This window comes from Hippopotamus amphibius, chromosome 6 (assembly GCF_030028045.1).
Source record: "Hippopotamus amphibius kiboko isolate mHipAmp2 chromosome 6, mHipAmp2.hap2, whole genome shotgun sequence".
Classification (NCBI taxonomy): Eukaryota; Metazoa; Chordata; class Mammalia; order Artiodactyla; family Hippopotamidae; genus Hippopotamus; species Hippopotamus amphibius.
Genome location: NC_080191.1, coordinates 115,619,800 through 115,646,122, shown reverse-complemented (window position 1 = coordinate 115,646,122; position 26,323 = coordinate 115,619,800). Strand labels below are relative to the sequence as shown.

General features: G+C 53.0%; 1 protein-coding gene across 1 annotated transcript in view; it reads right to left on the bottom strand.

The window, feature by feature from the left end:
* Window positions 1–26,323, bottom strand: part of EPHB1 (EPH receptor B1) — a 429,883-nt gene that overhangs the window by 299,185 nt on the left and 104,375 nt on the right. The window contains exon 2 of the mRNA XM_057738466.1: window positions 2,943–3,007. Coding sequence (XP_057594449.1) covers window positions 2,943–3,007 — 65 coding nt within the window. The remainder of the gene's footprint in view (window positions 1–2,942; window positions 3,008–26,323) is intronic.

Here is a 26,323-nt window from a genome sequence, read left to right as displayed (position 1 = left end):
TATACATACTAAACTTGGTGCCAGTTTCCAATGGTGAACACACAGAGTCCAGGCCACCATGGAGGCCACAGTATGGCCGAAAGGGGGAGGGAAAGAGATGCGTCCAATACTAACACAGAGAGATGTAAAGTTTGCAGCTGTGAAAAGTGCCAAGGAGTAAAGCTCCCCGGCCCTGAGACGACCTGTGATGGGAGGTCCTAACATGGCTGGGGACACAGGGAAAGTATCCCGAGGATGGGTCGAGTGAGCCAAGGCCTGAAGACAAGAGAGGAAAGTCAAGAACGGCTCCAGGGACTACCCTGGTGGTGCAGTGCTTAAGAATCCACATGCCAATGCAGGAGACACAGGTTCGATCCCTGCACCAGGAAGATCGCACATGCCGCGGAGCAACTTAAGCCCATGTGCCACAACTACTGAGCTTGTGCTCTAGAGCCCTCGAGCCACAACTACTGAGCCTGAATGCTGCAGTGACTGAAGCCCACATGCCTAGAGCCTATGCTCTGCAACAGGAGAAGCCACCACAATGAGAAGCCAGTGCAACACAATAAAGAGTAGGCCCCGCTCTCCACAACTAGAGAAAGCCCGCACGCAGCAACGAAGACCCAACACAGCCCAAAATAAATAAATAAATAAATAAATAAATAAATATTTAGAAAAAAAAGAACGGCTCCGGTTTCTGGCCTTCACAATGTGCTAAGACGGAACCCACGTGTGCAGGTGGGGGAAGGAGAGGAGAGTGAATTTTTCTCGGGCCACGCTGACCAGCCAGTGAAAGACAGGGCAGGTGAATATGTGAGCTGGGCCAGGTACAAACTTGGGGGTCACTGTTGTGTTCACAGAATCAGAGGGGACCGTCCAGGATGAGAACACAGGGAGACGGGGCGAGGGGTTCGGATGGAAGCATCGTCCCCCGTCCGCCTTCTCGCCCAGACCAAGGGCCAGCCTGACCCTCCTGCCCTCTGCCCTAAACCAGACGGGCTCAGAAGCTGCTCAGGGCAGCAGGTGAACCATCCGGCTGTGTGTCCCTGTGACAAGAGCATGAGGGAAAGGCCGCCGAGCGCGGCTGGTAACGGGTGAAGGGCAGGCAGGGAGCTGCCCAGCCAGCTGCCGTCTCTGAAGGGCATCTCTTGACTTTGAATGTTTCCCAAAAGGATGCTCTTCCTTGGGAAGGGAGATCAGAAGTTTAAAGAACACAGGTGGTGTGTACAGAAATCAAGGGAAAAAATGTACTGTAAATCACGTCGATACTTTGTGAGAAAACATGCAAACCTTCGAACAACAAGATTACTTGTAAAAGAATGGCAAGCTCTTAATGTCCAGGCCACCTGAAGAGCTGTTGCCTCGTCAGCTTTGCATAAAGTCCCTAGTGGGAGTGGAAAGCGTTCTCTAGTAGCCCCACGGTGTTCCCAGCAGGATTTGGACTTCGTCAGAGTGAGCAAGGTGTGCCCCTGCTCCCACCCCTGCTTTGGGAAATACAGCTCACTCTAGACCCTGCCCTCCTGCCCCAAGGCTTGATGCCTGCCTGCACCCGGGGCGGTGACAGTGACAACCCAAGGGAGAAGGTGTGGGTGAAGCCACAGCCCGCCGTGGGCCCCGATCCCAGTACACCTAGGACAGAAGCAGGCATGTTAAGACTGGCTGGGGTGCAGAGCGGCCCTGGGCCCTGGGCTGGAGAGGACCAAAGGCAGGGAGGAGAGAGACGGTGTGGGGCAGATAAGGGGGCCCAGCCCAGGCTGCCCCTGCCAGCTTCGCCCCCTTGCCGGGATGAAGGGGTCTATGCACTCCTCCCTCCCTCTCCCTTCGTGAGTAAGCCCTGCAGCGAGCCAGTCACTGGGGCCAGGGATGTGAATCTCATCCACGCCTCCTCCCTCTGCCTCTCTTCTCCATGGTCCATCTATTGCCAAATGCTGCCAGTGCCTCCTGATTTGCTTTGCTCCAACTGTCCTGAGTATCTCATTTTAATTCCATGCTTCTGACCCATCCAAGACAGCTGAAAGGGCCTCTTAAATTGCCCTTCTCTAAACTGTTCCCTACAATCTTACCCGCAAACATGAAAAAATCCATCCATTACCTATAGGATAAATCCAAACTGCTAACTCAGCACAGCTGTCCCAGTTCCCCACCCCGTGCCCCAGCCAATCCACACCCCAGCCCCCCCCCCCGCCCCGTCCCCCCGAGCACTGCCCACACCCTGCCGTGATCCAGACACACAGACTCTTGTGCTTACATCTTTTCATAACCTTGTCTCTTTTAACCAGCTAGTCCTCCTACTTGGAATATCTTTCCAGACTCCCCATTCACTACCTGTTGAACTCCTACTTGTTCTCCAAAACTCAGCTCACATGCACCTTCTATGTAAAGGCTTCTTGTCTCCCTCTGAAGTGACTCACGCCCAGCTCTGTGCCCACACCTGCCTGTGGATCTCTCCACTGTCACAAAGGAGAGATGCATTTCAGCTCATTCATAAACATGGTGGATCCCACTGGAGGCCGTGAGCTCCTCAAGTCTGTTTCATCTTTGTAGCTACAGGGTCCAGCCAATTGCATGAACACTGAACAAATGAATGCAGAATATCACTCTAAGGCAACACCAGTTGAAAGAGAACCTCAGCCCTTCTGAACTCCAGCTCCTCCTCATGCCCTTGCCTGTGTGCAGCCGCATGGCAACACACATCTCTGTCTGCCCCAGCGCCACTGGCCCGAGTGCCCAGCTACTGGCAGCCACTGGCCCCAGTCCCACACAGGCCCTGGTCACCTGGAGGACTGATGGTCTGCATCTCCACACCAGGGAGCCACTCAGGTCTGAGGCCTTGCTGCTGCCTCTCTGTGGATGGACCATGCACACAGCCATTCACACCCATATTCCACATCCCAAGGGGGCAAGTCAAGCTCCGCTCCCACAACTACTCATCAGGATTGAACGATGGATGGTCTGACACTCACCCCTGATGCAGGATTGGCAGTCCAGCCCAGCTCTGCAGTAGCCGTCCTGGTGTCCATCAGAGTTTCTGCAGATCAAAAAGAGAAAAAATGGTGAATGGTAAGAGATACTGGATGAAGTTACTCATGACTATAAATGTGAGTGTTAGGAGCCCTGGGTTCCTTAGCCAAACCCAAGGCTCTGAGAGGGGAAGAGCTCTGCTAGGAGGACGCAGCTCATGACTGAGCTGGGTGCAGACCTCCGGTGTCCTGATGCTAAGGCTCTACCTGAATGACCCCAAGCCACCCAGGTGGGGTGAAGTCATCTGCCTACTCATCACTTTAACCCTGAGACAAGGCTTCTTCCCGCATCACTCTACCTACGGGTACTTCCCAGGCCATGTTGACCCAGTAGTCAAATCTAATTCCTTCCTCAAGTCTTTCTGCCCTCTTTCTGCCCTCTTCCCCCTCGCCTCCTTCCCCACCCTCCACCCTCATCTGCCTGCCCTCCTTTCTCCCCACCCATCCCCTCTGCCTCCCCTCAGTCCTCCGTGTTGACACTCTTGGCTGATTTCCCTTCAACCCCTCTGGCCCCAACACTCAGCCCTCCTGCAGGTCCCTTTGCCCCTGGGCCCAGATACATGGCCACCCGCATTCCCAAGATTCTGCTGCGGGCTCACACAGCTTTGGCAAAGTCCTCACCCTGAACAAAAACGCACATCTCAGACGCCAGGGGCCTGCTTCCTGGTCACCAATCCCTTTGGCCCGTGAGGGAAAGACAGACACCCTGACTTGGCCGTGAGCTCCCAGGGGCCACCAGGGTGGCTACAGTACACATGTCGAGATCACCAGGCACCATGTAGTGACCATAAAGTTGATAATTATGCTAACTGTTTTCTGGCAGATAGCAGTAAAGTGTCCTGAAAACAGGGCACCTTTTTCTTTTTTCTTTCTTTCCTTTTCAGTCTACTACTGATTGCTGTCAGCCTCACCTCTCAATGCAAACTTCTCCCCAAAGGCTGACCAGAGCTCTAATCAGCAAATCCAAAAGCCGTTTTGTTTTTTTTTTCTTTTTAATCAACTTTATTAAGGTAGAAATGACATGCAATAAACTGCAGATAAAGCATACAATTTGATAAGTTTGGACATATATTTATACCCATGAAACCATCACCACAATCAAGATAACAAACAAATGATGGTCACAAACCATCATTCTCATAAGTTTCCTGTTCCTTTGTAACCCCTCCTTCCCTCCCACCCCTGCCGGCCCTGTCACCATCCCCAGGCAATGACTGATCTGTTTTCTGTCACTATAGGTTAACTGGCATTTTCTAAAATTTTACATCAGTGGAATCGTATAGTATATACTGTTTTCTTAACCTGGCTTCTTTCACCCAGCACAACTGTTTTAAGATTTATCATGTGGTTTATGTGTGACAATAGTTCCTTCCTTTTTACCACTGAGTAATATTCCATTGCATGGAGAGACTGCGTTTTGTTGACCGTTCACCTGTCATTTCCAGTTTGGGGCTATTACATGAGAGTGTATGAGAGTTCCAGTTCCTCCACATCCTCACCAACACTTGGCATGGTCAGTCATTTTTAATTTTGGCCATTTTAACAGATGTACAATGGTATCTCATTGTGGTTTTAATTTTCATTTCCTTAATAAAGAATGATGTTAGGCATCTTTTCACAAGATTATTTGTCATCTGTATATCTTTCCTAGTGAAGTGTCTGTTTAATATTTTTCCATTTTTAAATAGGGTTGTTTGTTTCCTTATTGTTGAGTTTGGTAAGTTCTTTACATATTCCGGGTATGAGTCCTTTATCAGACATACACTCTGCAAATATTTTCTTCCACTGTATGGCTTATTTTTTCATTCCTTTAACAGCATCTTTAAAAAGCTGAAGTTTTAAATTTTGGAGAAGTCTAATTTACCAACTTTTTTCTTTTATGGTTGGGTGTCATATCTAAGAAATCTTTGCCTAACCAAAGACCACAAAGATTTTTCTCCTACCTAGGTCTAGGTCTATTTTGAGTTCATTTTTGCATAAGGTAGGAGTTATGCATCAAATATACAATTGTTTTTCTTGTGAATATCCAGTGTTCCAGAGAGGCACCTTTTAAAAATCATATAACAGTGCTGTTTCAGCTAGTGGAGGTGTCTTACGCATCTGGATTTCCCAGGGCTTATATTATCAGAGGACCAGTCACAGCACGCCCTGGCTGCACAGGTGGTCAACAAACACGGGCACAGGAAATAGACATGATGTATTGCTTTGGTTTCTCCCTCTTCTGTTTCCTTTTCTCCTGAGCATCCCTCCACCCTCAGTGAACAGCCATTCTCTGCTCACTACCTCAGTCAGGGATGGGAAGTATGAATGCTGAAAGCAGAGTTCCGGGCCCCTTAGGAAACAGAAGGACTCCTGGCATAAACCAAAGGTTTGGGAAGAAACCCATCCTATGGGCAGGACTGAGGGAGTGAAAATAGAGTGATAAACAAGGAGATGTGCTGAGCAAAGAGGTTCCCTCTGCTCTCATCTCCCAGTGCTCAATCCCAGAGAAGGGATGGCCAGAGTCTGTCCAGGTGACAGCGTCTTGGACACTCAGCATCCCAGCCTGAAGTGACCCCAACCAGGCTGACGTGGCACAGATGGAGCAGAGGAAGCCTTTGGGCTGGAACAGGTCTAAAGAAGGGAACCCAGAACCACCCAGTGGTGCCCTGCATGGACTATATGCAAGGGTCAGACAGGGGCCAGGGTGTCTCAGTGGGTGCCGGTGTGGACAGGCGCTAACAGGTCAGTGAGGCACATTCCTCACAACCGGACACTCTATAGCCCCGCTGCGACTTAGACAGCATTCCTGCCACCCCGGTGGAATGCAGGCTCACACTGCAAACGGAGGGGACTAAAGCAAATAAAGCGAGCTGGATTTTCCTGCCCATTGGAGTTTGGAGTTGGCTCGAGAGTCTTGCCCCGTGCCTACTGGAAGGAACGCAAGCACTGGAACAGACTGCGCGGGTTTGTTTTCTCCTCCGGTTCTTCCAACAGCTGGGGAGGCTGACCCCTGCATGCATCAGCCCTCCCTCTCTCCAGCGTCTGCACCTCACAGCGCTAACAGTGATCATACTGACACACCAAATTCACATAATACACTTCTCAGAAGGCGCTCCACGAGGCCCTGTAGAAATTCATCTCCATGATTAAAAGGCCTTCGCCAGGTGGGCCTGAAGCAGGAGTCACTGAACCCATTTGGCAGAGTTGGGGACCAGGGCACAGAAAAGTGCAGTGCCTCCTGTAGGGTCACACAGCCTCCCATCGTGATGCCGACAGCCTCAAATCTCAGCTTGCTGCCCACCAGGCAGACCTGGGTACCCAGGCAGGGGCTCTGCTGTGGCCCTGGGATGGGGGTCTTTGCTCATAAAGCCAAGAAGCCCCAAAAGCCCCCAGAATAAAGCCTAATGCAATAATAATGTAGATGATGGCACTCCCCAGTCTCAAGATCATGCTGAAGTGCAGTACACAGGCAGAGGACACGGGCAGGGAGAAACCTAGCGTCCAGAATCAAAAGTAAGAATCAGCTTTCATTCCTAAATCGTCCAAGGACTGGTTTGTTCTGTTAACGTCAGGAATACAATCTAAGAGCTCATTATATTCCTAGTTACCTGCTCAAGGGCTGTAATTGAATCTGTTTCTAAATAATGTTTTCCATCCACCCTCTTGGACAGAAGTTGCAGCAAGAAGAATCCATTTCTCTGCATCCTGCCCGCGTGGAGACAGAAGACCACAAAATCGTACACCATCCACTTGATATGATTAAGGGCAGTTTCTTCTCTGGCACAGAACGCTCCTGATTATGGCATTACACTCTGGTGGGGGCTGAATTAAAGTGATTTGAGGAGGTTTACATCTCCCTGGAGAAGAAGAGAGTACTCATTTGCATTTATAAAGCATATTGAGAGTTCTGGCAGAAAGTTATGGTGGAAGCACAATTAAATATTTACCATCACTTCTGCTCTCAAACAGTGGCATGGGGACCGAACCAGCTGGAGGTGCATGTGTTGCTGTCAGATCCGATGCCTACAGGGGACATGACTCTGGGAGCCACACCCACCACCTGGCCAGGAGCTCGTGCTCACTGCCCCTGGGAGGGAAGCTGGGGAGGGCACACAGACTGCGGAGAGGGCGCTGGTGTGGGCATACGGGGTCCATGTTCCACTTCCACCACTCAAAGACCATCTCTCTCTTCCCCTCCCTCCATCTGCATCTGCAGGATGGGGCTAGAGCTAGTTTTTGCTCAGGACCATGGGTGTTCTGCATCGCAAAACAACTGCTTTTATTATCATAACTTAATCACTATAAGCTTCAGTTTTCTAGCTATGAAAAGAATCTAATGATGGTATCTTTAAAATACCTATAAGATATCTGGAAGAATCAAGGACAGTGGATATCTACTGATATCCCATCCACCTCCTTCCTTGAGAGACCAAGGAGTAACACGTGGAGGATACAGCAGTGAGTCAGAGCGGTGGGTCCCCTGCAGGGACTCAAGGTCCAGTTCAGGGAGAGACAAGAATGCAAAGTTCCATTCGGCATCCTACTCTGGCTGAGCCCTTGAGAAGGAGACTGAGAAACTCAAGGGAATGGATATGGTTCTTCTCTGTGTGGGGAGTCAAAGTCCCCAAAGGACACTGTGTGTGGGCAAAGGCGGCGCTGAGATCTCCTGGACAGGGCTGGGCCATGCGGGGAGGGAAGACTGCAGATGTCCACCTGCCACCTGGGACACAGATGGCAGAGTGACTTCCAGGGACAACCAGGGGAGGAGCAGAGACACGTCATGGGAATGAAGTGGGAGCCATCCCAAACCTAAGGGGGATGAGGAAGACTGAGCCACAGGGGAGGGGAGGCCGCGAGGGGAGACAGAAGGGGGACTCTGGCAGGAGCCGACCAGACTGGCAAGAGCCCGAAGAGGCTGGGGCACATGGGCAGCCAGGCAGACAGACCCCATTTTCCCAGGGAACAATTCCTCTGAAGTGGTTTTGATATAGAAACCCTCAGGGTGCCCCCCTTCCAACCATGGGGGGCCGCCGTCTGAGGGTTCAGGTGGTGGGGCCAGGTCTGAGCCCCCTGCGAGGAGGAAGAGGCAGCTGCCGCCTGGCTCTGCAGACAGTTCCCATTTCTGTCTGGATTGGCACCTTGGGATGTATTGACATTTGGGATGAATTAGATGCCCATCATGGTGAAAGAGAGCTAAATAAACCCTCTCCTTACAGCTCTGCCACTCTTTTTGGAGCGACATTAATCAGACACTCAGCTGAAAATATTTACAACGTCCTTCCGTGGTGGTAACAATATACAACAACATATACAGATGGAATGGGGGCTCCCAGGCCTTCTCTGAGCAGTGTATTTGATAAGGCAAAGCCACGGACCTTCCAAGCAGGGAAGGACCAGTGCGGCTGTGCAGTCACTGCCCTGTGCAGCCCTCCATGGCCCACAGAGGTCCTGAAACCCACAACCCACAGCACAGAGTCACTCCCCAAATCCAGGTCCTATCAGGTAAGTGCCAGGAATTGGAGGTCAGCTCACTGCAGCCCCACCCTCTCCCTCACCCTTCCCGAGGGTTCAGGATCATCGGAAGAGGGCTGAAATGCGGTAGCATAAAGATGTGCTGGTACCCATTCAACAAAGGTTGTCCGAGTCACTCCTGCAGGCAAGGTGGGAGCTGTGTGGGCACCAGAGACACAGCAGAGAAATTCGAACACCCCAGCCCTCAGGGAGCTTGCAGGCAAGTGGGAACACAGAAATTAATCAAATAAGCACGCAGCTAAATCCGCAATTACAGCCTTGCTGCATGGCAGGAAGGGGGATCCCAGGGACAGTTGTGAAGACTGAATACAATGACATGTGTATGGAGACTGGCATACGGCTGGCACTTCCTCCTTCCTTCCCAGCCCCCAGCTGATGGAAGCACAGGGACTGGCCCCTACACACACACACACGCATGCACGCACACACCCCTGTCCCAGGGTTGAGCCCATACTGGCAGGAATTGGACACACAGTAAGTAGTCTCCCGCATCCCAAATGCAGAGTGTGCAGGTACCCACCATGTGCTGGGCAGCCCTGACCATGGTGAGGCACTCAGCCTTTCCAAGAGATCCTCGTGCTGCCCTCCAGACCTGGACTCATCACAGAGAACCTGAGCACTTCCTGGAGCTCACATCCTCCAGACACTGCCCCAGACTTCTTGGTGGCCCCCAACTCCTAGCTCTGCTCTGTCCATCCGCTTAGCCTGCCAGGGACTCCAGCCCAGCCTCACTGTGGAGGCCTCGTGGGGCTCTTTCCCCAGACCTTCCCTGGGGCTCATATGCCCCGCTCACTGGGCACAGACTCCTCAGGTGGTCTGTTGTCCAGCAATTCTCAGCCCCTAACACAGGGTGCCAGAAGCAACAGCCTCTAAATCCCAACTGCATACCTGCCCGGACCTCCTACTGCCAGTTCAGCCCAGCCTCCCTGTAATCTCATCCCCATCCTTCTGAATTGGCCTCAAATCACCTCCCTGGACCAGAGAAAGCAGAGCCTTGTGGGCTCTAGGTCTGGGCATGGCTCTGGTTGAGTGTGAACTGTGAAGGGCACCAGCTAGCCTCAGGGGCTCATGTTCTGGCACAACTGGGCCCTGGGCCCAGCACAGCTATGCAAGACTGAAGTGAAAAAGTGTTCCAAGCAAGCCTTTCACATCCCATCCCACATGTCCACCCATCCAAAGCTTCTTCACACTTGTCTTGCTCCACACTTTCCCACTGCCCTTCCCTGGAGCCCACACGACGCCTCAGAGACATTTAGCTTTGATTCCTTGTTCTCCTTCAGTCCATCATCAAATCCCTCACCATGCCACAGTGGCTCCTGCATCTTCTTCACTGTGTATTCCTTTCCAGCCTTGGCAACCTATGTGAGTTCAGGGCATCAGCCCTGCACAATGGGAAGTCCCCATCTGCACCATTCTCCTTGTAGCTGCCCAGTTCAGCTCCTGCTGTCAATGTAAATGGTTCAAAGGCACTATGGTCACACTAAGCAAGGGCTTATAGAATTTCAGGTCCTCTGATCACCCAGTGATGTCACCCCCAAGAATCAGTCCAAAGGAAATAATTCCAAAGGAAATGAAAACAAAAGGTTCAATCTCGTGAAGATGTTCATTACAGTGTTATTTAGAATATGAGAACACTAGAAGCCACGTAGGGGAAGGACGCGCAGGACACCACGCTCACATTCATGCTCCTGGAGTGTTATGAAGACAATGTCACAGCATCAGGAGGTTGGCAGTTAAACACAGAGCAGAACACAGAGCTGTGCCTGCCCCACAGATGCAACTCTGGAAACAGTGCTTCTGCGGAGTAAAATGACAGCCTGAGCGCAAAGATCAGGAAGCAAAGTACAAGGGCTGATGGGTCAGGGATGTCAGTTGATTATTACTTACTTTCTTACCATTACTGTGCTATTTTAGAGGACGTATGTTCAGAAATAGAAATTTAACCCACCTTCTAAAAATATTTTTCATCCCACCTCATTCCCCTATTTTATGATTTTCAAAGTCCCTCCACTAATCCAAGATATGCCACAAACTTCTAGCCTCCATGAACCTTCTGCTCCAAGCCTGCCTTTTCCAAATTGATCTTCAATTGCTCAAAGGAGACCCATCACCTCCCATCCCCCCACTTGCGCTCAGGCAGTTCTTCCTCCCTGGAATGGCTTCTTCCTCTTCTCTACCTGAAATTTTGCTCCGAATCTTTCCTCCCCAAGTATGTTGTATCTTGAGAAGGCATAGCTGTGACGTATGTCCCATAGAGTTTGATCAGATGCCTCATATAGCAGAAATGCTCCATCAGATCTGGAGACCTGGGTTCAAGTCCAGCTCCAAGACTGACAAGCAAATCAAGTCACATCTGAGCATCAAAGCCTGATTTTCAGACGGAGGCATTCTGCATCCACAAGCCAGTGAGACTAGGCCAGAAAGACGCCATGCATATTCTTAAGAACACTCATTGCAATAACATTTATTTACTGTCTCTGACAAGTGTAAAATACTAGGTGAAGAGAAGCTGTTATTACATGAATCTCCAGTGACCGATGTGTAATAGTGGCCGGCGAGGAAGAGAAACAAGCCTGAGTAAGCGAATGAGCCAGTATCCAGCCCATCTGCTGAATGACTGACTGATTGAATGAGTCGGAACAGGCACTTAAATTATAAATACCAACTGTGAAATTTGCTCTTTTAAAGGACACAGATTAACGCAGTCCTCCCCACCACACCCTTTTTCTTCTGTTTCTTTTGTTTTGCAAGGTGTAATTAATTATCAAAAATAGAAAGAAGCCACAGCTTAGATGGGTTGTAGCATAGAAATGTGCCTCCAGGAGTTGGGAGGGGCTCTGGATCTGGTCTTGGTTCCCACGTGGCAGAGCCACGAACAAGCCCGGAACAGCCCAGAGGCACAGCTCTGATTTCCCTCCATCCCAGGACACTGCCAAGCGAGGCTCCCGGGGAAGCAGATGAGACCAGAGCATGGGGACGTGACACGGTCTCTTCAGCTGGGGAGCTAGAAAGGGATGGAGACAAGCCTCAGAAGGGCTGCCTTCTCTGTCCAGCCCAGCTCAGACTTGGTACCTGGCTTGGGAGGATCCCTCTCCTCTCTGGCCTCAGGGGGTCACTTCTGGCTCCCAGTCCCTAGGGTGGTCTCTAAGAAACATGGCAAGAAACCAAAAGGAACCTCTGGAGCCTGGGTGGACCCCTCTGCCCCTCCGTGAATCCCCAGGTCTGGCTTGGTCCTTTGGTGACTTAGCAACGCATACATCTGTACCCTGCAAATGCTTTTTAGTAAAATATAAAATGCTTTTTAGTAAATGCTTTTTAGTAAAATATAAAAATTGCTTTAGGAGATGTATTAGTTTCCTAGTGCTGTTATAACAAAAGTACACAATTTGGATGGCTTCGAACAACAGAAATGTATCGTCTCACAGCTCTAGAGGCTAAAACATCCAAAATCAGGGTGTTGGCAGAGCCATGCTCCCTCTGAAACACGTAGGAAAGAATCCTTTCTGGCCTCTTCTGGCTTCCAGGGTCTTCCTGGTGATCTTTGGTGTTCCTTGCCTGGCAGTAGCATCACTCCAATCTCTGCCTTCAGGTTCAGTGTGTCCCCATGTGTCTCTGTTTTCACATGGCCATCTCAAAAGACCTCGGTCATATTGGGTTGGGGCCCACCCTATTTTAGTATGACTTCATCTTAACTAATTACATCCACAATGACCTTAATAAGGTCATATTGAAGGTACTGGGTGTTAGGGCCTCAACATATGTTTTTTCTGAGGGGATACAAGTGAACCCATAACAGGAGGACAGGATGCCAGGAAATACCGCTGTTGGGTTTCCTCCAACAAATACTCGGGCCCTGTGCTGGGAGCTTAGGAGACACAGACACAAAGAAGGCCAGGTGCCTCCTTCAAAGACCCCATTCTAGCAGGTGATGGGAGGTCTTCGTTAGCTCTTCCAGATCCACTCGCCACCCCCTCCCCACCCTGCTCCATCCCTGAAGGCAGGCCTTTGTAGACACATGGACTGGGTCCCCCGCCATGAAGCCAGGAGTGGCTGGGGAGGCAAGGCGGGGGTGCAGTGGTGGGGGTGGGGAGTAATCCCTCGCTGCCCCTGCTGAGCTGCAGAGGGTGGTGGCCCTCTCCTGCTGCCGGATCCCACTCATCCTGCAGGCCTAAGGTGGTGAAAGCTCCCCACTGCTGTGAGTCCCTAAGTGCTTCGTCATCCTCCTCACCTTTCTTTAACTCTGTGCACACCTTTGCAAATGGTCTCCTCATTAACCTCCCATCCATCATCTCTTTGGACTGCGTCGTCTGCTTCCCCAGGCCCCTGCTGATACCCGGAGCCTCGGTGAGTAGCCCGTGGTGGGCAGCACCTAATCACCTGTACCCGCCCGGCCAAGGCCTGCCGCACCGCACACAGGAGGCAGCCACCCGCCAGCCTGGCCGCGTCCTGGCCACACTGGACTGGGATCAGACAGACCTGGGTGTGAGTCCCAGCCCCATGCCGTCCGGCGCTATGACCTTGAGCGAGTCACTTAGACCCCTAAACTTCAGGCTCAGCCGCCCATGAAATGAGGATAATTACGTGCACGTCACGAGGCATTCATGGGGAGCCCATGACGTGTCACCAGACACTTGCACTGCACACGTGCTCGACAAGCAAAAGTTGGTCCGCTAGCAGCAGGCACTGTCATGCCCCGTGTCTGGTCCTGGCGTGGGCAGTGAAGTCTCCCACTGGCCTGAGGTCCTTCGCTGTGCCCCGTGAGATGGGCCGGGCACTGGGTCTCCGACCCTAAGGCCCAATCTGAAGGGTCGACTTTGGTGTGCCCCCCCAACCCCAGGCAGCCTCAGTGGATTGAAAAGCCTCAGACCTCCAGCCACACTCTAATTTCTCCTCAGCACCCCCAGTCCAACCACCAAAGGACCTTTGTTGCAGCCTCCCTCACCCCACGGACACCACGCATGGGGGATCCGGGACGGGGACGCGGCCTCGGCAAGAGTGCACCAAATGCCTCTCCTGCAGGCTGCCCCATCTGGGCCTACAGGGAAGGCTGGCAACAAGGACCCCAAATAGCCAGTGGCTCCCCCGCCCCCACACATACTTTGAGGTTCAGGGAGCAGCATCAGGCCTTTCCTGGGTTCACTGCTCCTCCTGGTGCCCTGGTGCTCATGCAGAGCTTGATAGGCTGGGGTGGGGGGGCTCCAGCCACACCCCAAACCCAGTGCCACCAACACGGCCCTCCTTCTCACACGACTCCCCATCCCAGGATGGGGCGTGGGCTCTGCAGCCAGAGGGCAGCTGGTGGTCTGCAGCCTCCAGCAGCCAGGCCTGGGGGGCCACAGCCCCTCTCCTGGGCTGGACGCAGGGACGTTCTGGAGTCATCGAAGATGAATGTCCGTGTAAGAGCCCTGGACTGGGAAGGGGACCCACCGCGGCCTGCGGAGTACGGGTGGGAGAGGGTAATGGACACATCCACGCCCCACGGCCTGTCTGGCTCGTGAGGCATTGGGTACCAGCAGCCTCGGCCACAGAGAGCGCGGGTCTCCCTGGTCGGGTGCTTCATGGCTTCATTCTTCAAACCTATGGTTGAAGAGTCACTGGTTTTAGAATGATGGTGGGTGCTGGGCAGCAGTTTTCTCTTCCACCTACTGTCACATGTGCCACCAGAGAGTGTTCCCTCTTGAGAGGCCACCGAGAACTGCAGGCAAGAGTCTCTCCTGGCATCCAGAGAAGCTTGGGAAGAGGTCAGCAAGCAGCTCAACTACCCTTTGAGTTTTCCCAAGGGGCCGAGGTCAGGGATGGCCCTTCAGAGCAAAGGCAGGGTGACCGCAGTGCCTGTCCTGTTACCTCCCAGGTGACGTGCTCCTCACTGGCCTGATGTACCAGGCCTGATGGGTTCACCTTTCACAGTGAAAGAATTTCAATAGTGTTCTTGCCCAACCGAGGTAGCAGCTCCGTGCGGGGCCCCGCCCTCAGGAGACGGTTCTCATGCAGGGCCCTGCCCACCCCCCACGTCCCTGCAGTCCTCCTGCACAGCTTCCTGCCTCCATATGGTTCCCTGATGAAGCAGAGGGCCTGGGAGGCAGGGACTGATAGCTGCTCTCCAACAACGGAGAAGCCCTGAGCAAACGAGCCTAAACACAGGAGCGAGGAAAAGGGAAAACTGAAAGCCTTCATTTTAGGCACAAAATGCCAAACCGCCAGTCTTTCTCCTGCCTGATTCCTTCATTGGCCTTCTTTTCCGTCTATCTCAGCTCCCTTCGACATTCTGATAACTGTATTCCCTGACCCTTCCAGATGGCCAGACACCCTCTCAGATCCATGGGCACCCCTCCTATGTCTAAAGATACCCCAGAGCCAGAGAATCAAGAAGAAAAGAGGGTCTCATCACTCCTGGCTGGGGATCTCCAGTCTTCTCCAGCATCAAACGTCGGTGGGCAGAAGCCAAAATGGCCAGATCGTGTTGGTGGACACAGGCAAGGCGGGCTTCCGAGGCTGCCCTCCAGCCCAGGTATGATGGCGGGCAGCTCCAGCCATGACCAGGCCATCAGGTATCAGGAGGGCCTTTAACCAGACCTGCAGCAGAGCTTCTGCCCAAGCCCTCACCTCCACCTGACCCAGCTTCCTCCCCCACATCAACAGGGGCGCCATCCAGCAGCAAGGAGAGAAAAAGAGAACCACACAGGAATGCTATGGTCCAGGGACATCCTTTAAATCATTGGCCCGGCTCACTGATGGTGTGGGCCTGGCTGGGAGCCCACTGCTCCATGCTTCACCTATTTGCATTTTTGCGGGGAGAGTAAAGACCCATTAAAATTGAGGAGTCTGGCATTTTCCAGTCTCCCAGCACCATGAATTCTAAGGGAGATTAAATCCGTTTGCAGACCCAGGAGCTGGCGCCAATGGCACACAGGCGAGAATCATGCAGGATAAGCCCGCTGCCTCCGCTCCTCATGGGTGCGAGGACAGAGGGCCTCTCACTTTCCGGGGGATGTGGGCACCCAGGGGGCATCAATCACCCTGGAGAAGAGTGGGGAGGAGAGGCCGCACGCCCATGCAAAATGACTCCCTGCAGCCCTAATGAAGGCCAGCGATGGATGGCCGCCCGGGCTCGTTAATCAGAAAGAAGACGCTGCCGTCTGCCTCTCCCTGCCAGGCCCTCCTGCGCCCTTATCCCGGATTGATCTGTGGCACAGTGACTCCCAGATGTCACTGCCCCTAGGGCCCCTGCCCGGCACCAGCTACAGCCAGAGAGCCAGGGACCCCTGGGGGGAGGGCCCTGGTAGGGGCTTGGGGGATGTGTCGGGGGCGGGGCAACCAGCCAGAAAACAAAGGAGTGGGGGCTGGTAGGCAGGCCCTGGCCTTCTCCTGGACACATCCTGGACCAGACTGGGGCTGCTGAGTCCCAAGGGGCCACCAGGGCTGCAGCGACCCCCTGGGGTGCTCCACAGTGCACCCCCCACCAGATGCACAGACATCCTCTTCCAGGGGTCTGCGACCCTCGGCCCGGCCATGCGGGGGCTGCTGCCCCACGGTACCGTTCTCCTGGCATCCAGCCTTCATGCCCAGCCCACCTCCTACTCAGAGGCCTCCCTCTCCTCTCTCCAGAGAGCCAGGCTCTGTCCAGAAAGGCCCAGAGTGGTCAGTCAGCCACTCCATCATTGTCCAGCCAAGGAGACTGGGCGGAGAGGGTCCAAGCTTACATCGCATACTGATTACAGAGCCAGGCCTGCACCCCAGGCCCGCTGTCTCCTAGTCTGTTCCTCTGACAAACTGACACGGAGATGGCCTCCCTTCTCCACGTCTCACTGTAGCTGCTTGTGAAGTGGCAACAATTGCATGAAATGTCTGCTCTGTAGCTAAGGGTGCTGCCCGAAGGCCTGGGTGTGGATGGGAGCACCTGGGCTGTGATGTGGCATTTTCCAGTCCCCAAAACCTGACAGCTCCGGCAGTGTGAAAGTTCCTGCCCTGGGAGGTTTTAGGCCTCAGATGTCCCCAATCCTCCTTTTCTGTGGCAGAGGGCAGGTCAGGCACTCTGGGCCAGAGCCGGAGGGAAGCAGGGTTCTGTGGCCACCAGGCCTGCCAGGCCCCAGCTGTGGAAAGCCAACAGGACCCCTCTAAAGCTAACAAGGGAGCTTTGCTTGGAGCCTGAAATTACTCTGGCGACATTTCCACACAAAGGTGTGCAAAGCCTCGGGGAGGACACTAATGGCATCGAGACTGTTTGGGGTCTCAGGAAACGCCGGATGCCAGGAGCCAGTCAATGCTATTGATTGCGAAACACAAATAGAAGTCTTCCCGGGGTGCTCTCCAGATGTCTTGGTGATGACAGAGAGTTCTCAGCAGCATGAATGACAGGCAGGGCAGGATGGGCTTTTCCTGACAAGGAGAGGCACAATGGCCAAAGGTCCATTCCTGGGGGCAGGAGACATCCATGGAGTTACAAGAGCAGCACTGGAGGGGGCCTTGGGCATCACCCCATTGGTCACCACAACCACTCAGCTAGAGGAGGCCGGAATTATGATCTCACAGACAGGAGGGAGCCGCTGCCCTGGCAGGCTCCTTTCACGGGTCTGCTATTGGTGGTCTGTTGCTCCATCACCACCATACAGTCGACAGCAGTCATGTGGTACAGGAGGGCAGGATCAGAGCCCAGGACAGACAGCCATCACGAGCAGTTCAAAATCCATCTCACAGAGCAGGGGAAACGATGAAAGGCAGAGAGTGATGGAGGCTGCCCTGAGGATGCCTCTGCAGCAAGGTGAGGGCTGGGATAGACTGGGTGGCTTCAATCACCAGGGAGGCTTCTGGAGGAAGAGTGACGGGGCCTCCACCTTGCAGCCTGCAGCCTTTGAACCTGGGGCCTGATTCACATAGCAGAGCTGGGCACATCAGCGGGTCCCCTCCGTGGCCACGGGCAAGACGCAGAGGGTCCACGGAGGAGACGGACGTCACTCACAGAGCCTACAGGGCCCTGGGCAAGGGAACTGCCAGAGAAGCAACCCAGAACACAGGCCCTGCAGAGCTCGGGTGCCAGTGGGGGGTGGGCTTCATCCTCAGGGGCAGAAGGGGAGCAAAGGCTGGGTGATCAGGCCGGCTTCCAGAGAGGTCGAGTGGGACTGTGGCCAGGCCTCAGAGAGCCGGACGGATGTGGTGGGGTGAAGGGTCAGGTATGATGAGGGCAGATTCTCTCCCAGAGGCCCCTGCCTGACAGAAGCAGAAGCACAGCTCGTGGTCTCCTGACATCAGACAGTCGAGGCCCCTGGAAATCGCCTCCTCCTCTTCGGGGCTAGAAGCTCACCCGGTGGGTCATTCATGGACTTGGCCTTGCACTCTCCCTGCTGGGCTGGGGCAAAAGTTTCCTTGAGGGGCTGGAATCTCAAGACGCTCCATTGTGGTTTCCTAGCCAAAAGAACAGACTTCTAGAAGAATCAGAAGTCTGTTCTTTTGGCTGCATTTCTCCTCCTTTTGAACTGAGAAAAGATTAAGTTCAGTGGCTTGGAATCTGGAGCTCTGTTCCCTGCCCTCCAGCTTGGACCTGATGACCAGTCCAGACTTCATTTTCCACTCACTTCACTTCCTGCCTATCCAAACACAGTAGGGGACTGGGTCTGAATTAGGGCACTGCTCTCAATTCAGAACCTCTCAAGGTGCAAAAACTCCAGGTACGTGGTGCACTCCTCCTCCTCAAGCTTCAGCCTCTGATCCAGCACCACCACCAGTTGGTCATTCAATCTCTGCTTGCATACCACCCAAGATGAGGCACTCACTACCTGCCCAGATGGGCCGTTTTCTTATCGGACAAGCCAAACCATCAGAAGCCTGGCTCCTGGGATTTCCTTCCTTTGGCCCTTGCTGTGGCCCAAAAGGGTCCCCACAGAACCAACTGCTCCCCTTTCTCTATGGCAGCCCTTCAGAGTATGAGAGGAAGGACCTTCCAAGTTTTCTCTTTCCCAGTCCCACACTCCTGGCTCCATCAGCTCTTCTTCTGGCCCCCACCACCTGTGACAGTTTCTGAGCATCACAGGAGAGGGACGGAGGCTGTCACCTCCCTGGTGGGCACATTCTACTTCTCTCCTCACCTCCTTATAGACCCCCTTAGGAATCCCACCAAGCATGCCAGGGTCTCCCTGGGAGAAAGGAGGCTCCTTGGAGCTCTGAACCCATCGCCAGCACCCCAGGAGTCGCTTCCTTCTCGCCCTCACCTCCTGCCTCCTGTTCCCTCTCTCTCCCCACTCCTCTCTCTTTGTGCTGTTGTTGCTGCTTAATAGGGGATTTCTGGGATGAACAGTGTTTTCAGCTCTAGCCGGGAATACATCCGGCCTTTCCCAGCCCCGCCCCTGTCCTCACAGAGCTGGTGGAGGTCTAGGGAGAGCTGGGCCCAGACAATGGGCCAGTGGATTCACTTGAGAACTCACAAAAGCCCCATTTCCCTCTGCGTAGTGCAGAGTGACAAGTGCAGAGAACAAACGTCTGCCCCGAGTGCTGCCAGCATGGGATGCTGTGGGGGCCTGGGAGCCCTGCACAGAGGGGCTGGAGCCCTGGGCTCTGGGCCCGAGAGAGCCGACAGGAAGGGTCGGAGCTCACAGAGCTGTAGAGTCCCAGGGGCTTGGCACGGTCCCCACCTTACACAGACACTGGGAGATCAGTACCTCCATCCCTGACACACTGTATACTGGACAGGTATACAGAAGACCCCGCATCCTGTGATTAGATTCTGAGACATGAGGGCTTGCACAAAGGAAGACACTGCAGGCTTCCCTAGGGTGGGAAATGTGCCTGAAGGCTCAGGCTTGGAACACAGGGCCCTATGTGTCTGCTGTGAGGATGGGTGAATGGGTCAGTGACCAAATCAGTTGTGGGAATGAGACCCTAGCGGGGCCACCGGCTCTGGCCTACAGCATCTTAGGGGAGGCAGCTTATCTGGAACACACTTGTCCCTGACTGTGGACCAGGAGATCCTGACTTTAAGGGCAGCAACATGTTGGATGCCTGCAAAGAGAGGCCCAATTCTGGCACGCAGGAGGGGAGGGTGCCGGTGAGGCAGGTGTGTGTGTGGACAGCTATTCCTCGCTTCCCAAGTACACTTAACTGGTGAGATGTGGACATGTTCCAAGACTTTTATTAACTTTTAAATTGAGTAATGCAACCAAGGGTACACTCTTTCTTATAAAATGTCTATTCTCTTTACCTTCTCTTGACTTCTGTTATCAGTACTACTGGCTGGCTTTCTTGGGACGGAGGACACCACCTTTTCCCCATATCATAAGAGTTACTCTAATGGACATAAGACAATATAATGCTGATAAACGGCAAATAGCAAAGCAACTGTGTCCCTCCTGACCAGTCCCTTGGTGCTGTGATTCAAGTTCACGTCTCAGCAAAACAACATGGAACTTCACTCTTCAATGCTCAAAACTCAGTATTAAGTTTGGGAATGGCCAGAGAAAATGAGCCGTGTTTTGTTTACTTTTCACTAAGGTCCTTGGGCCCACCTACCCTTCCTTTAGAAAAATGATGCCCAGCTTTACTCACCAGCGGAGGAAAACACACACCTACCTCCTTCAGAGGTATCTTGCTGTCAGCCATGCTGCAGCTAGGAGAGCACTGGAGTTGAAGTCACAAGACATGGGTTCTAACCCAGGCTGTGTACATAAGACCAGTGTGGCTTGGGCGACGCACACAAACTCTGAGCCCCAGATTTCTCACAGGTAACATGGGTGCAATATACCTGTTTCTCAAGGAAATATGAAGATCAAATGAAATGCTATTTGTAGAGTGTCTATTGCTGTTCCTAGCCCAAAATAATCACGCATCAATATTACTTATTATTTTTAACCAGCTGGATAAAAAAATTATGCTTTTTACGAAGGGTGTAGGTCTGTGTCTAGACTCTTTGAGCACGTGGATGTCTGGTTATTCCAGCATCATTTGTGGAAGAGACTATCTTTGCTCCATTGTGTTACCTTTGCTCCTTTACCAAAGATCAGCTGACCACCTTCATGTGGATCTATCCCTGGGCTCTCTATTACGTGTCATTGATCTATTTTTCTATTCTTTTTGTCAATATCACACTTGAAGTTAGGTAGTGTCAATCCTCCAGTTTTGTTCTTCTCCTTCTATACTGTGTTGGCTATTCTGGGTATTTTGCCTCTCCATATATACTTCAGGATTAGTTATGTCAATATGCACAAAATATCAATACTTGCTGGGATTTTGACTGGATCTGTGATCAAGTTGGGAAGAAATGACATCTTGGCAATATAGCATCTTCCTATCCATGAACATGGAACATCTCTCCGTTTACTTAGCTCTTCTTTAACTTCACTCATCAGTTTTATAGTTTTCCTTCCATAGATCTCGTACATATTTTGTTAGATTTATACCTGTTTCATTGTGGGGAGTGCCAACATATGCTTTTTATAAATAGTCCTTGTCTAGCCCTTAGAGTCTATCAATGTCTTCACAGACATTATCGCATTTCAGAAGACCATTACGAGACAAGCATTAGCCCTGCACAAACTCTCTGAGCCTCTGCTTGAAATCTTATTACACAAACCAGACATAATACCATCAATTGAATGGGTCTTGGCATCATGCCCCTAGATCTATACAGGTGATACACCATCTGGGCTGGGGAGAAACAAAGCTCTAAGGGAAGTCCTCCAGCCCAGCCTAGGAGTACACCCTCCCAGGTGGCCTTAGTTTACCACTGGCCCTCAGGAGTGGTGCTGCTAGGATGTGCACTACAATCTCCTACACGGGCAGCCAGCAAACATTCTGTAAAGGTCCAGATAGTAACTATTTTAGGCATTGTGGGCTACAAGGTCTCTGCTGCAGCTATGTAACTCTGCCACTGCCACTACAGCCTGAAAGGAGGCTGCAGGCTACTGTTTGCCCACCCCTAGTCCAGACAGGCAAGGGCTCTGGCATGGACAAATGTGCTGACAAAATTTGTTCAGTGATACTTACATTTTTCTTGAAATTTTTGATCAAGTAATTCATTATTTTAGCATACAATAATAACATATCCTTCCAGCCTTTTGTGACCTTCAGAACACCAGAAAGACATCAGCTGGGACCCTGGGAATATTTGTGAATGAAACAAAATTAAATAAGGTTTATATTCACAGGTAATCTTAGCAAAGTGTACCTATGGAAGATGACTAGCCCAGTTCTGGCCTGTGATGCTGTCCTCTTAGGCTAACTGACTTCTACCAGATTGGGGAGGGAATCTGAGTCCTTCCTTGAGGATCTGAAGAGAACCAGGAGAAACACGGGGAGCTTAAGCCTCATTCACCACTAATGAATTTGCAGAGGAACTTGTATAATGTGTGTTTGTCGGCTGGGAGTCTGTGGACCTGGCGCATAATGGAAATGTGTCATCACAGGAGCACTGAGAAGGGCCTTGGGCACAGGGAAGAGTCCCCTCTGATCTGATGGGACCACAGTCAGAGGCATGATACACGAGATGGGAGAAAATGCAGCACAGCCAAACCAAACAGCAGAAGCAGAGAAGTGAGCAGGTGGGCAAAGGGGGCTTCAGAAGGGAAGCCAACAGCAAGATGCTCACTCAGAACAGGCCAAGACCTGCCCGGGAATGACGGGGAGATGGCAGGGCTCTGTCCACCTCCCACAGCCTAGGAGCCAGCTGGGGGGAAATGGACACAGCAAGGCTCCTGTCACCACCCAGCAGAAACATAATCGAGGGTCAGTCCAGGTTTGCCCAGACTTCACAAGCAAAGGAGGGCTGGGACCAACAGGGTCACTCCTCAGAGCCTCCAGCATAAGAGACAGCTCTAACCAGCGCTGTGACTGGCAGTTTCCCAGGGCCATCTCCAAAACTCCTCCCGCGGGGAAGGGGAAACTGCTGGGCCCACAAAGGTCCGACAACAGCCAATGAGGTGGTAAGACCGAGGGCAGGCCCCCTGCATGTCTGGCTCATGTTACCATGAATGGCTGTAACGGGTGATGGCTGGGGCTCCCGGGGGAGGAGGCTGAGACCCTAACCACACCTCCCCTGGGGAGGAGAAAGGGCCAGCGTAGTGGGTTGAGTTGTGTCCCCTGAAAGATATGTCCAAGTCCTATCCCACAGAACCTGTGAATGGGACCATTGAGGATCTCGAGCTGAGATCCTCCTGGATTTTGGGTGGGCTTTAAATCCAATGACTGGTGTTCTTAGAAAAGAAAAGAGAGAAAGAGGTCTGACACACAGAGATACACAGAGGGGAAGGCCACGTGAGGACAGACGCGGACGCTGAACTTCTGAGCTATAACTAAGCGACACCAAGGATCGTCTGCACCACCAGGAGCTGGGGGAGAGGCATGGCACGGCGTCTCCCTCAGCACCTGCAGAAGGAAGCACCCTGCTGACACCTTAGTTTCGGACTTCTGGTCTCCAGGACAGTGAGAGAATACATTTCTGTTGTTTTAAGCCCACAGTCTGTGGTGTTTTTGCTTGGTTGGTTGGTTGTTTTTGTTTCCCACAGCAGCCCTAGGAAGCTGATTCCTAGGGGAATGGTGTGTCCCTGCCACGATCCCAGGGGCATGATCTATCTTGTCTGCCCTCTGTCCTCAGCCCCAGGCTCCCTGTAAATATACCACCTGTTCTGGGCTTGGATGGTCAGGACCACCTGAGGCCCTAGGCTGGCTGACAGGTGGTCCCTGGGCCTGAGGGTGAGACAAGGAGTGAGTGGTCAGCTGGCCGAGGTGCTGGTCTAAAGGCTATGGGCTTCTCTGGCTTGCCTCGAGAGATCCTGAGCTCAGGGGCGCCGAGACAGTGGAGTGAGGAAGCATGGCAGAGGTTCAAGGGTCCACTGGAAGCAGAAGTCGGGTTCTTGGCAACCCATGACCCTGGGGCTTGAGGCTGTCCTGAGAAATGCCCTCATCACTGCTGTGTCCAAAAGAATCCTTGGAGCCAACTGGTACAGACTACCAGGGCTCCAGGGAGGAGAAAAGAGCCCAGGGTGGTCAGGGAAGTCTTCCTGCAAGAGGCAGACACCAGGCACAGCTCTGATTATGCAGAGGATTTGAGTGGGAAGAGAAATGAGAGGATGGAGGGTTTGGAGCACTGTTCCCCAAAGGGCAATTTGTGGAACTGGGAAAAGAGAATACGTGTTTCAAGGGGAAAACAGGCAGTGTGGTCAAATCAGTTGGGGAAGTTAGTTAGGCCAGTGTCATTGCTGCAAGTCTCTTCAGAGTGAGGGTGAAGGGGCGAGCTGAGAGGTGGGGCTCCAGGGACAAAGACAAAGGACTATCTTCGTCCCTGGAGCCCCAGGGCGAGTGCTCTGGCTGCCAAGCAGAGGGACAGCAAATGGACAGGGGAGTGTGGCCACAGCAGGGCCAGGCTGCTGTCAGCTGGCAGGGCCACCCTCACCATCCTCAGCCTTCCTCCCTCATCACTCAGGAGCTGGGAGTGACACCGCAGGGGAGCGGGGCCCAGGTCTGGGATGGAAGCATCTCTGGTAAGAACCTGGGGGGGCGGGCAATGGACCCCTCCCACGTGAACATAAGCAACTCCATCTTTTCTAGTGAGGAGGAAACCTTCCTGATTAAAAAAGAAGCCAAGACGACGCGCACAGACTGTGTTTATCTTCATTTTATATCCTTTACGATGAGCTTAATGACAATGTTCTGCTTTGGTACAACTACCGAGCCCTGAACAGCACGTTCATCCTGATTTGGTTCATTCCAAGCTCACTCCTGGGTGGAAATCCCTGCCCCAGCACCCCAAGCAGTGCTCATTTCAAGAGGGGGCAGCGGGAAGTGGAGAGGGTGGGAAGGAGCCCCGTGCCTAGGGCAGCCCCTTCACTACCCCTGAGCCCAGCCCAACCCGGCTCACTCCCCAACCTCAGAGCGGCATCTGCCGCCAAGATCCCTGCTTCCCAGCATCCCAGGGCTCTGGAGCTCTCTCCCTGCTCCCGGCCAGGGCAGCGTCCCAGGCCGCACACAGCACAGAGTGCCCCCCAGGCCACACTGAGTGGTCTTATCTATAAAGCCACCCACCGCATGCTTGCCTTCCCTTTGCACCCATCGAAGCATCTTTACCCAGCAGGTGGTCTCTGCAGATGTGCTGAAATGATGGATAAAGCTGTGTGCTTTCCAAAGCAGAACTTCGCCCTCCTACCTAGGTCCGCAGTGGCTGGGTGGTCAGGAACCCCAGGGTAACAACAGGCGTGTCAGACGCCACAGCAGGCCACAGCAGGGCCACGTGGAGGTGAGGTGAGGCGGTGCCTGCCGTGGGCACCATCAGCCCAGGGAGCCCAGGATGGTGCAGACTCACACATCAAAGGTGTTGGCTCCCACGAGAGGCTTCGGGGCCCTCTCTGCCAACACTTTCCATAGCTCCAAAGAGGAAGCTGACCCTGGGCGGCTTCTCAACCTCCTCCCTCTGAAACTTACAAGAGTATCGGAACAGGTACCCTCCCGAGAGAGGGGTCTTTCTGCAGTTATTGGAGGGCAAGGCAGACCCTTCTGATGGAGAAGCCCCACCCACTCACCTGCACCCACCTCCACGTGACCTGAGGGACTGCCTGGTGACCAAAATACACGGCGGCTGCACCCCCGCTTCCCAACATTACTTTTGCAGATTCAGCTGCTGCATTTGTCTCTCAAAATGAAGCCCTGCGACTGGGGATCGAGCATCTGCCACCTGGTGCAAATCCCCCACCCCCGAAAGGCCCAGGTTAAAACACAGAGGTGCAAGAGAGAGGCACAGTTGACCAAAACAAGCAACTTTTTATCAAAAATAAATCTCCTTCAGACCAGCTAAGCTTGAGCAAATTGTACAGTCACTATATTTAGATGCTTTAAAGCAATTTTTCAAGTTTGTGTTCTCTCGACCACATCTGATGTCTTCTCTGACTCCCTCACAGCGGTGGTCAGCCACCACATTCATCTCCTCACGCCCAGGCTTGGGACCCACAGATGCCAGCTTCCGTTTGCACCCTCAGATCTCTCTGCCACAGCCCCTCCATCTGGAGGAAGTTCTCTGACCATGAACTTTTCCCTGCAAAGAGAGTCTGAACCCACCCCTAGCTCTTCAAGTGTAAAGGCCTGACAACCTCAGACCCTCCTCCTGACAGGCTCTGGGGGGATGACCCCACCATGGAGCTCACCCACTTCCTGAAGATCCCACCCTCCCCACCCCACCCCCACTCCCTCCCCACCCCCGCAGCTGCCTTCTTGTACAAACTGCCTCAGAAAGATGAAAGGGACTGTGTCCCTTAAACAGAAGAGAATATTTCGAACAGAGAATTAACAGCAAATTAAACTGGTTTCATTGTACTCATTCATGCACAAAATGAGTGTGGGAGTTAAACCGAGAAAAACCAAACAGGCAATGCATTGCGGTAATCAGAGGGCAGAATCCCGCTGAAGAAGGCAGTGATAGTCTGGGGAGCAAAGCACCAGGCGGCAACGCTCCTCACCCCTCAGGAGCCCAGCCGTCCCTCTTCCCACGCCGGGATGCTTCCTCTCCAAGGTCGCTGAGGCTCCTTCCAGCTGCAGCCTGCCCCACTGCAGGTGGACACACCCTCCTGAAAATGGCCCTGGTGACGGCCCCTGTCTTGGAGAATTGTGCTGGCCCCCCGCGCAGGAGCAGCTGCTCACACTGCCTCTGCACTCAATCCAAAATGGTCTCGCAGAAGCCAGTTAGGGCCCCCCGTCCCCCAGTCTTTTCCTTCACTGGCACGTCTGGCCACGCCCGGGTCGCGACCGAACTGCTCAGCCCAGGAGTAACGTGTGAGCCCATCAGTCTCCTGGGGATTCCTCAGGACCCGGGGTGAACAGCAACAGAACGATAACCAGCTTTA